The 12,454-nt window shown below is 39.4% G+C and overlaps 1 protein-coding gene across 1 annotated transcript in view; it reads left to right on the plus strand.

Annotated features, from left to right (window-relative positions):
- The window catches only part of LOC120417287 (uncharacterized), a 36,585-nt gene that overhangs the window by 3,959 nt on the left and 20,172 nt on the right, over positions 1 to 12,454 (plus strand). The window contains exons 2-5 of the mRNA XM_039579237.2: positions 5,515 to 5,862; positions 5,932 to 6,060; positions 6,126 to 6,469; positions 6,530 to 6,632. Of these exons, the coding sequence (XP_039435171.1) occupies positions 5,515 to 5,862; positions 5,932 to 6,060; positions 6,126 to 6,469; positions 6,530 to 6,632 (924 nt within the window). The remainder of the gene's footprint in view (positions 1 to 5,514; positions 5,863 to 5,931; positions 6,061 to 6,125; positions 6,470 to 6,529; positions 6,633 to 12,454) is intronic.

Consider the following 12,454-nt stretch of genomic DNA (forward strand, 5'->3'; position numbering starts at 1 on the left):
TCTTTGACCATCAGCTTCAAATTACTTCAAAGTTGAACGTCCTTATTTAGCATTCCAAGGCAAATACGACGTGCTGGGGTATCGTGCAAAGTAAGAGGTTTTGTCAAAATGCTTTACACCTGCATAATGGTGTAAATTTTTGGCAGAGCTGAGGCGATATCAAAGAGTTACGGGTAGCATTTACATTCAAATTACAGTCGCTGGTGGTCCTCTTACTATTTTGAAGAAAAGAAAGGGTTGCATGCTATAAAGTATTCTGCGATAGTTTGAATGACATAGAACTTTAAACCGTTTCGAGTGATTTTAAGCAGCTGAGTAATTACCTAGAATTTCGCATTTTTTTTTTTTGTTTGAGATGGATTTTATAAAATTTGCATAAAATAAACGTATTTTGTATATTGTGTACAGGAAAATTACTGAAAAGGTTAGCAGTATTTCAAAATACAAAATATAACCCCTTGACACAGAATATTCATTACAAAAAAAATCACGAGTTTTTATTTTGGGAAATATTCTTCAATTTTCGATAGCTAAATTGAAAATTCAGCTAGCTTTGTTTCACAGCTGAAATTTTGGAAATTTAATTTGCTAAAATATCAAAGCAATAAATTCATCAAAAGTTCAATCATTAAAATAAGTGAAATAAAATTGTGTTTGTTGTAATGGTTCTCAGAAAATGTGAAATTTGAGTATTTCAAATTTTTTAAGATTTGTTACTGATAATGATTGCAAAATGCCTAACTAATTTTCTTTCAACATGTATTGTAATCTAACCAAAATTCAATTATAACCTGAATCTTCTACATGAAAAAAATCCCTATTTTTAAGATTACACAGCATTACACAGTAAAATTCCCAAAATAAACATTTTCGATTTCTTTAAAAAAAAAATTTTGGAAAAAAAATGAATGAGATGTTTTGATGAAAAAACGATCTTCAGAACCATACGAAAATTACAGAGTTAGGGATGGTAAAAATCTAGTACCGAAGTTATGAAATTATGGTGAAGTTTAAATCATTTTCGAGAAACCCAAAAATATTCTCAAACACAATTTAAAAAAATTAAACAATTTTAAGATAAAAAATCAAATTTGCAGTTTAAATTACTTCTTCTTGTACTATGACTTTGATAATGTGCAGCGTTTCAAGTTATAGAATTAAGGTGACTTTTTTTATATGTGTTTTTTGCAATTTAAAAAAATACTTTAAAAAAAAAGAAATGTTTAGGATGGTGCAAAATCTGGTACCGCAGTTATGATTTTTTTCGGTAAAAATATTTTAAAATATTGTGAAGAAAGTTTAATAAATAATGTTTAGAAGTAAAACCAAATTTTCAAAATGACTTTACATGATTTTCTGAAAAAGGGTACCGCTTTCAAGTTATAAGAATATTACGGGATTTTTTTTGATAAAAATGGCAAGTTTTTTTTTTTTTTTTTTTTTGGGAGGGTGATCCAGCCGCACATCGTTGATGTCGAAACCTCTAAACTGGGCCCTCGTCCTGTCACGTCCGTCAGTAGTCTTGTCGTATATTACAACTAGAACCAGATCTGCCAATGAATTAGTGCACTTCGACCAAATAAACACTGACGCTGTATGGATCTGACTCTAGAATAAATGCACAGTTGTGTGTTATTCAAAAGTCCAAAATGTTCAATTATTCATATAAGTCCAAATATTCATTTGCGGATAACTACCTAACTTGAATTGAATACAAGATTTAAAACCTGTCTGGCTTCTATTAAAAACAGAAAAAAATAGATTAACAGTTGATATTTTACAAGTCGTGAATGCAAAAAAATGACGACCATTTGATCGTCAGAATTCCAGTAGATCCTCGATTCGCAACAATGGTCGATACAATCATAATCCGACAACCGTTAGTTCAACAGATCAACGAATTTAGTCCGATATTATTATTAATCATAATGGTTTTTATGCTACTTGAATGAAAATCACCGATTCTGATAGAATTACTAAATTCACTATTCCTAATTTTGTCCCTAAATAACTAAATGCAAAGTATAAAAAGTTTATATTTATAGTAAAAATCCTAAATTCTACAAAAACTAAATTTAAAAAAAACCCGCATCCTAACCTGACACCCACATTAAGATAGGGAAAAATCACATATGTAGCGGTTCATTGTACAAATGTGATATTTCCACTATCGGAGAACCTCCTTGTCTCGATGACAGCTTACCGGCCATCGATTAAGCCCTGAGACTGCGTCAAAGTGGGTTCTCGTAGAATGAAGTGGTGTCCATGTGTAAAAATGGAAGCTTCAGCAATATACTGAAAACTTCGATTTTAATTCCAGATCGGATCAATTCATACTCCTTGCCAAACAAGCATCAAACCTATGATACTTACCCTGGGCTTTGGGTGATAAAAATGGCAAGTTTTTGGCAATTGAAAAAAAATCTTCACGAAGGAAAAGCACCCCCACAAAAAATATTTTTGAAAGTCTGAGAAAATTTCCAACAATTTTCTTTTTTAACTATGGTGATCGGACTGCTGGCTGGTTGCTGAAATACAGCCTCTTAAAGTTTAAATTTAGACAAATATTTTTCTTGGTTATCTAGCTAGTCCTACCTTTTTTATATATTTTTATCTTAATAAACTTGATACTTAAACTTAAAAACGGTGAAGTTTATGAAAAATGTGTAAAGTAATTTCCAAATGCAAATTTGATTTAAATATAGATTATATGAACGTTATACAGTCCAGACTCGATTATCCGAAGGCCTCGGAAAAATTTCACTTCGGATAATCGAATCACGAAAAAAAAAAATGTTGTTGTCTAATTTTTGATTGTCGAGCTTAAGTATGACCCCTAAACTACGTTAAAGTGATTTAGAATTTTTAAATCCAAGATGGCGGTCAAAATGGTGGTGACGAAATATTGAAAAAATGCATTTTATTATTTAATAGGCAATCAACTATTCAAATTTGACTAAAATGGGGTCGCAGAACTCAAATTTGATGTTTAAAAATGAAACAAAATGAAAAAAAACGAAAAAAAAATTTTTTTGTTCATGATTCGATTATCCGAAGTCCCATACAAATCTTCGAATAATCGAACTTCGGATAATCGAACTTCGGATAATCGAAACTTCGGATAATCGAGGCTTCGGATAATCGAGTCTGGACTGTATTTGAAATTTTGTTCGACAATGTATTAGTTAATAAAAATCACTCCGGTACCAGATTTTGCACCATCCTAAGCACTAGCACAATAGATGCCTTTTACAGTCCCCTTAAATATTTAAAAAAATCAGAAATACATATTTTAGGACATTAACTTTAATTGATAAAAAAACAAAAATTGAAAAATCGGGATTTTTTTTTCATGTGCCCAATCTTTTTTAATGTTCTAATCAGAACCTACAACTTTGATGAAGACACCAATTCGATCAGAAAATCACTTCTCAAGATACAGATTTTCGAATTTTGACATAGGGAATGCATGGAGTTTCAAATCAAAATATACAAAATTGAAAATCTTAATAAATTGCGAAATTCTAGAGAATTAATCATATATAGATCTAGTAGCTTTTCTTTTGAGAAATTATGCAGGGAACAATTTTCTTTAAGCTTGCAACATTATTGAAAATGAGGAAAAATATGTAATGAAGGTTTTATTTAAAATTGTGTGGTTATTAAATTTGAAAATAACAATTATTTACCAACAAATGACAATTATATGGGAATTTTAATAATTTTTATACAAAAAATTATTATGAAAAATGTTTCTAAACCATTCCAGGGATCGAAGCACTAGGAAAAGTTAAATTTGTTCCATTTTAGCTAAACAATAAATTATATTTGATTTATTTAGATATTGAATAAAATACAACTGTTTGGGTTAATTTGATGTTGAGATAAAATGTTGCATTTTTACAAATTTTACAAAAAAAACTATTTCAAATTTAATACATTTTTGTAATTCTACGATCTATCCTAGTAATTCAAACTTGGTTAATTGATTATATCTTCAGATAAATAAGACCCTTAAAATAGTCAAATAAAGATTTCATATACTACTTCAACCAGGCTCAACTTGTCTCGAGAGCTGACCCAAAGAACTTCACCTCAATTTTCCGGCAATAAAAACCGGTAAACAAAATTTCCCCTCAACAAAAAAAATGAAAAACCGACCCAAAGTGCGTCGTCGATTGCGCGAAAACAAATCTAGAACACAGTCCACAATTCGCCGCCGAAAAAGGTAAAAAAAAAGTTTAACCCCAAATTGCGTGCGTGACGACAGCCATTACAACACTCACTTCACCTCACCACCTCCCAACAATACTCGATGACTCGTGGCTGTTCTACCTTTTCTTGGCCGGTTACCTACATCCATCTCATTTTCCCCACAGTACATAGCGAGAGAGAGAGCGCGCGTCCCCCTTTTTTTTGGACTTATCTCGGCAAACACTACTAATTAAAACTGATCTACTTAGCACCCTTCTCGAAAAGGAAAAAAACGGACCCAAAACGGACTGGACGACAAGCTACTACTGCTGCTGCTTCTAGAAGTCGAAAGGAAACGGTGTCAACGCTCTAAATCAAATCTTTTGGTTTGGGTAGGGTAAAAATGTCTATGTTGGACTATTGATTGATTTTTGAATTATTTTAAAATTTTGTTGGATTTATTCAACTCTGGGAAAAAATAATCAGATTAGTAAAATTCTTAAAGCTTGAACACAATCAATTTATAAAAGGCCGGCAACGAAGTAATTGAAAAGTTCAATCATCACAAAAAATAAAATTAATAAACCTTCTTAAACTTTCTTAAAGTAAAATAAAAAATAGTCGGAACGAAAAATTACTCGCAGTACGTAGGATTTGGCCAACCCCAGGTCAACAACAGGTCCAGCTACCCTACTTTCATTCTCCTTTGCTAGCCGCGAAGACATTGCCCTCTGCGGTTTGGCTCGCGAGGACTTCGATTTTAGGGGCCAAGGAGGGCGCCTGGGTTTTCCCAATCGACAGTCTCGGATTTACCTTTCAGCACGCCGCACGTCGTCGTTTTCGAGTTTTACGTTCGCCGCGGCACGGAAAACAAACTATCCATTTCAACTGAGAACTTTCCCGACCAAACATCGTCGGTCGCCGGGATTTGCGACGCTCTCCTTGAACCATGTGTGAAGAGTTATACAGTGTGGAAAACTTTAAACTTGGCCAGGTTATCGTGCGCCACAACTTCCGTTGAAAGGCGGAACTCTCTCTCTCTCTATTTGTCTAGGACGAACAAACCGCGAATACATGCAAAATGAGAAATGTAAGCAAAATTAATAGCTTCCGTTGGTGGCCGCGAGTGAAAAATTCAAAACACCTTCTCTCTAGGTGTTAATTTATGTCCTGCTCATTTGCTATTCATGTCCGTTGACACAAACTAAGTTGAGAGTGGAAAAGAACCGTCGTTGAACTACATCGCCACGTGCATTGTGAAGCTCACCCCAGGAGTTACGTAAGCTCAGCTTCATTCAACCTTCGTGTTCACATTCGCAGGACTGGCGGATACGGTCCCAAGGTTTCTGCGCCATCGAAGAGTCCCTCCGCTCGACGGACAACCTGGCCAAGGTTCAGCCGTATCTGGAGTCACTGCTGCGAACGCTGCTCTCGTCCGAGCGCAATGTGGACGTCATCGAGGACAAGGTCCGCATGCTGGTCAACCTGATCTCGCGACTACCGCTGGAGAACCTGGAGGACCGCGTCGCCCAGATCATGACCGGACTGTGCCGGCAGGGCGGCCCCGGCAGCAACACCGTGGCCAAAGCCCTCATGCAACGACTGCCAACGGCTGCCATCGTGCAGCGACTGCTATCGGACGATTTCCTACATGCCAAAAGCTCAAAGGTAAGACCTTGTACGAGAATCTTCTCGAGAAACAGTTAGTCTACAACAAGCCTGAATTTCTCTCCCAAGTTCCGCGAGAATGCCCTGCAAATGGTTCTGTTTGCACTGATGACATTTCCCAGCACGTACTTTGATGTCCAGGCGCTCATTTCGCGGGCCACCGTGGCTGCGGTGGACCGGAAGAAACGGGTTCGACACGTAAGTCCGACCAACTCTAAAGATATCCAACAACCTTCTAACCTCTCTCATCCCCCCCTTTCCAGGGAGCGCTGGACGTGCTAGCGGTACTAGGCCAAATCGGCTCGCCCAAGCTGGTCCTGGACGTGGTGTGTTCCGCCGTCGGGCAACGCCCCGACGGGAACCACCTGATAGCGGCCGTGAAGGCGCGACTCGCCCGCAAGCAGCTTCCCTTCATCGGACCGGACGGCAGCGTCGAGTACGCGCTCAAGGTGCCCTCCTGCCGGACCAGCTCGGTCATCATGTTCGGCGCGGACGTGGACTGGATCGAAGCCGGCAGCGGGTCCGCCTCGCCGACCTCGACCCGCTCCCGGAACAACTACCCGAGCTTCCAGGTCGACAGCAGCGGCTCGTTTGACGAGTACAAGAGGTACCTTCAGAAGCATCTCACAAAAAATAACACATCTTAAAAAATCTCAAATCCTTTCAGGAAACCAAGCTTCCAGGTATTCGACGAGGTGAAGCAACCCATCGAGTCCAGCAAAGTGTACAGCTCCGGCTGGGGGGCCTCCAAGATCCCGGTTAGCCAAACGGTAAGCAGGATGGTTCCAATATTTCACACTTTCTCCGTGGGCTAGGAGATGCTGGAACACGATAAACGGCGCAATTAAATGTTCGTAAATGAATTATTCATAGAAGAAAAAAATGCCGCCGACGGTAATAATTATGCAGTATATGACGAAGCTGTTGTTGTTTTGTTCTAGTGGTACAGATTTTTGGGAGGGCTACGAACTCTAGGGAGAGGAAAAATCGAGTCAGCGATTTATGACATTTTTTCGACCGTTAACGATAACAATCTTGTATTTGATTATTATTATGATTAAGATGTCTGATGAATCTCAACATTCAGTGCTTTTGAAGAGCCTATCACTATTTTTCATGAGTATTCGAGTATTTTTTTCTATTATTTTTTTATAACAGTTTTTTCCAAACATTATGAAGTTATTTTTATTTTGACTTAATTGGATTAATGTTTGAGTAATTTTCGAGGATATCGCATTTTTTCAAGATTTTAATTTTAATTTTATGATTGGGATAAATCTTTGTCCATGCATTCTCTATGTCAAAATAAGATATTTTACATCATTAGTTTATTCATACAATGCTTTATACAATCTTGCAGTTTGTTCATACAAAGTGGGCACGTGAATGTTCGAAAACCTGTATTCAGATCGATTTATAGCCTTCGACAAAGTTGTAGATTATGAGCAGGACTTTTGTAAAAAAAATGGGTACACGGAGAAAAATCCCGATTTTTTATGACTTTTTATTACTTCTTTTCAATTTTTGTATTTTTTTTTTTGTCATAATTTAGGCCTCCTGTAAAGACATCTTTTGTGCTAGGGTAGAGGTAAAAATGGTATATGATTTTTTGAAAAAAAAATGGTTTTGGATAAAATTTCGTCGAACACAAATTTTAAGAAATCATTTTTAGATGAAAAATCAAATTTTCAGCAGTGGTCCAGATCGTGAAATCAAGCGGAAAATGGATTTTCCTCAAAAAAATTTGGAGTTTTGGAGCTTTGGTGCCTTGAGAAGAGTTGTTGCAAATGGAAGGAGGCAACTATTGGTTTGGTTGAAAATTAGGGTGATTCACGTTTAGTGTAATTTTGAAAATCTAACTTTTCAGGAATATTGTTAAGAATTTTAATGTCTTCTAGACAGTTATTGGGCTAAGCATAATTCTCGAATACACCAACATTTTATCTCGCAATCTACGCCTACTATGCCCTTATTTAGAGAAAACAGAAGCAGATCTTGCATTCGAAAGGAGAGATCTAGCCATATAAATGCTGAAAAAACTCAGGAGTCGAGTTCTCCCGTATAGGCCTGGGTGAAATTGGAATCACTAAAATGGCCATAACTCAGCGAAAACTCAACCAATTTGCATACTTCTTTATTAGTTGGACTCGTTAGAATGTCTATTTTCCGAAAATGACCGGCAGAACCCGGAAATGTTCCGGTGGCCGGAGATATTCCGGTGGGTCACTGGGTCAAACAGGGTCAAAAATGGCCATTTTTGGGTCCCGCACTATTTTGTTAATAGAAATCTTGGAAAAAAACACATTTTTTCATGTTACGATCTTTGTTCTACCAACAGACAATACTGACCATTGATTTTGCACCACCGGGGATATTCCGGATTGAGCGGGCAGGTTCCCTACCCCGAGTGAACCGGTCAAGGGACGGTCAGAAATAAAACTATTTCTATCATGGCAATATGGCTGTCAAAGTTCATCATTTTCAAAATTCAGCTCATCCATGATCCCCAAAACCACTTTTGGATCGATCTGGCCACTTTGGGACCGGTTCCCGGTACTCCGGTGAAATCCGGAATAAGGCAAATTACGGGATTATTTCTGAACAATTTTTGACTGGGCAATATGGGTGTCAAAGTTCATCATTTTCAAAATTTAGCTCATCCATGATCCCCAGAACCACTTTTGGATCGATCTGGCCACTTTGGGACCGGTTCCCGGTACTCCGGTGGAACCCGGAATATGGCAAATTACGGGATTATTTCTGAATATTTTTTGGCATAGCAATATGGATGTCAAAGTTCATCATTTTCAAAATCAAGCTCATCCATGATCCCCAAAACCACTTTTGGACCGATCTGGCCACTTTGGGACCGGTTCCCGGTACTCCGGTGGAACCCGGAATATGGCAAATTACGGGATTATTTCTGAATATTTTTTGGTATAGCAATATAGATGTCAAAGTTCATCATTTTCAAAATCAAGCTCATCCATGATCCCAATACCACTTTTGGACCGATCTGGCCACTTTGGGACCGGTTCCCGGTACTCCGGTGGAACCCGGAATAAGGCAAATTACGGGATTATTTCTGAACAATTTTTGACAGGGCAATATGGGTGTCAAAGTTAATCATTTTCAAAATCAAGCTCATCCATGATCCCCAGAACCACTTTTGGACCGATCTGGCCACTTCGGGACCGGTTCCCGGTACTCCGGTGGAACCCGGAATATGGCAAATTACGGGATTATTTCTGAATATTTTTTGGCATAGCAATATGGGTGTCAAAGTTCATCATTTTCAAAATCAAGCTCATCCATGATCCCCAAAACCACTTTTGGACCGATCTGGCCACTTTGGGACCGGTTCCCGGTACTCCGGTGGAACCCGGAATAAGGCAAATTACGGGATTATTTCTGAACAATTTTTGACAGGGCAATATGGGTGTCAAAGTTCATCATTTTCAAAATCAAGCTCATCCATGATCCCCAGAACCACTTTTGGATCGATCTGGCCACTTTGGGACCGGTTCCCGGTACTCCGGAGAAACCCGGAATAAGGCAAATTATTTCTGAACAATTTTTGATTATTTCTGAACAATTTTTGACTAAGCAATATGGGTGTCAAAGTTCATCATTTTCAAAATTTAGCTCATCCATGATACCCAGAACCACTTTTGGATCGATCTGGCCACTTTGGGACCGGTTCCCGGTACTCCGGTGGAACCCGGAATATGGCAAATTACGGGATTATTTCTGAATAATTTTTCACAGGCAATATGGGTGTCAAAGTTCATCATTTTCAATACAAAGCTCATCCATGATCCCCAGAACCACTTTTGGACCGATCTGGCCACTTCGGGACCGGTTCCCGGTACTCCGGTGGAACCCGGAATATGGCAAATTACGGGATTATTTCTGATTTTTTTTTGGCATAGCAATATGGATGTCAAAGTTCATCATTTTCAAAATCAAGCTCATCCATGATCCCCAAAACCACTTTTGGACCGATCTGGCCACTTTGGGACCGGTTCCCGGTACTCCGGTGGAACCCGGAATATGGCAAATTACGGGATTATTTCTGAACAATTTTTGACAGGGCAATATGGGTGTCAAAGTTCATCATTTTCAAAATCAAGCTCATCCATGATCCCCAGAACCACTTTTGGATCGATCTGGCCACTTTGGGACCGGTTCCCGGTACTCCGGAGAAACCCGGAATAAGGCAAATTACGGGATTATTTCTGAACAATTTTTGACTAAGCAATATGGGTGTCAAAGTTCATCATTTTCAAAATTTAGCTCATCCATGATCCCCAGAACCACTTTTGGATCGATCTGGCCACTTTGGGACCGGTTCCCGGTACTCCGGTGGAACCCGGAATAAGGCAAATTACGGGATTATTTCTGAACAATTTTTGACAGGGAAATATGGGTGTCAAAGCTCATCATTTTCAAAACAAAGCTCATCCATGATCCCCAGAACCACTTTTGGACCGATCTGGCCACTTTGGGACCGGTTCCCGGTACTCTGGTGGAACTCGGAATATGGCAATTATTCAGAAATAATCCCGTAAATTGCCATATTCCGGGTTCCACCGGAGTACCGGGAACCGGTCCCGAAGGGGCCAGATCGGTCCAAAAGTGGTTTTGGTGATCATGGATGAGCTTTGTTTTGAAAATGATGAACTTTGACACCCATATTGCCTGTGAAAAATTATTCAGAAATAATCCCGTAAATTGCCATATTCCGAGTTCCACCGGAGTACCGGGAACCGGTCCCAAAGTGGCCAGATCGGTCCAAAAGTGGTTCTGGGGATCATGGATGAGCTTGATTTTGAAAATGATGAACTTTGACACCCATATTTCCCTGTCAAAAATTGTTCAGAAAAAATCCCGTAATTTCCCTTATTCCGGGTTCCACCGGAGTACCGGGAACCGGTCCCAAAGTGGCCAGATCGGTCCAAAAGTGGTTTTGGGGATCATGGATGAGCTTGATTTTGAAAATTATGAACTTTGACACCCATATTTCCCTGTCAAAAATTGTTCAGAAATAATCCCGTAATTTGCCATATTCCGGGTTCCACCGGAGTACCGGGAACCGGTCCCGAAGGGGCCAGATCGGTCCAAAAGTGGTTTTGGTGATCATGGATGAGCTTTGTTTTGAAAATGATGAACTTTGACACCCATATTGCCTGTGAAAAATTATTCAGAAATAATCCCGTAAATTGCCATATTCCGAGTTCCACCGGAGTACCGGGAACCGGTCCCAAAGTGGCCAGATCGGTCCAAAAGTGGTTCTGGGGATCATGGATGAGCTTGATTTTGAAAATGATGAACTTTGACACCCATATTTCCCTGTCAAAAATTGTTCAGAAAAAATCCCGTAATTTCCCTTATTCCGGGTTCCACCGGAGTACCGGGAACCGGTCCCAAAGTGGCCAGATCGGTCCAAAAGTGGTTTTGGGGATCATGGATGAGCTTGATTTTGAAAATTATGAACTTTGACACCCATATTTCCCTGTCAAAAATTGTTCAGAAATAATCCCGTAATTTGCCATATTCCGGGTTCCACCGGAGTACCGGGAACCGGTCCCGAAGGGGCCAGATCGGTCCAAAAGTGGTTTTGGTGATCATGGATGAGCTTTGTTTTGAAAATGATGAACTTTGACACCCATATTGCCTGTGAAAAATTATTCAGAAATAATCCCGTAAATTGCCATATTCCGAGTTCCACCGGAGTACCGGGAACCGGTCCCAAAGTGGCCAGATCGGTCCAAAAGTGGTTCTGGGGATCATGGATGAGCTTGATTTTGAAAATGATGAACTTTGACACCCATATTTCCCTGTCAAAAATTGTTCAGAAAAAATCCCGTAATTTCCCTTATTCCGGGTTCCACCGGAGTACCGGGAACCGGTCCCAAAGTGGCCAGATCGATCCAAAAGTGGTTCTGGGGATCATGGATGAGCTAAATTTTGAAAATGATGAACTTTGACACCCATATTGCCCAGTCAAAAATTGTTCAGAAATAATCCCGTAATTTGCCATATTCCGGATTTCACCGGAGTACCGGGAACCGGTCCCAAAGTGGCCAGATCGGTCCAAAAGTGGTTTTGGGGATCATGGATGAGCTTAATTTTGAAAATGATGAACTTTGACATCCATATTGCTATGCCAAAAAATATTCAGAAATAATCCCGTAATTTGCCATATTCCGGGTTCCACCGGAGTACCGGGAACCGGTCCCAAAGTGGCCAGATCGATCCAAAAGTGGTTCTGGGGATCATGGATGAGCTTGATTTTGAAAATGATGAACTTTGACACCCATATTTCCCAGTCAAAAATTGTTCAGAAATAACCCCGCAATTTGCCATATTCCGAGTTCCACCGGAGTACCGGGAACCGGTCCCAAAGTGGCCAGATCGGTCCAAAAGTGGTTTTGGGGATCATGGATGAGCTTGATTTTGAAAATGATGAACTTTGACACCCATATTTCCCTGTCAAAAATTGTTCAGAAAAAATCCCGTAATTTCCCTTATTCCGGGTTCCACCGGAGTACCGGGAACCGGTCCCAAAGTGGCCAGATCGGTCCAAAAA

This window comes from Culex pipiens, chromosome 2 (genome assembly GCF_016801865.2).
Source record: "Culex pipiens pallens isolate TS chromosome 2, TS_CPP_V2, whole genome shotgun sequence".
In the NCBI taxonomy this organism is placed as follows: Eukaryota; Metazoa; Arthropoda; class Insecta; order Diptera; family Culicidae; genus Culex; species Culex pipiens.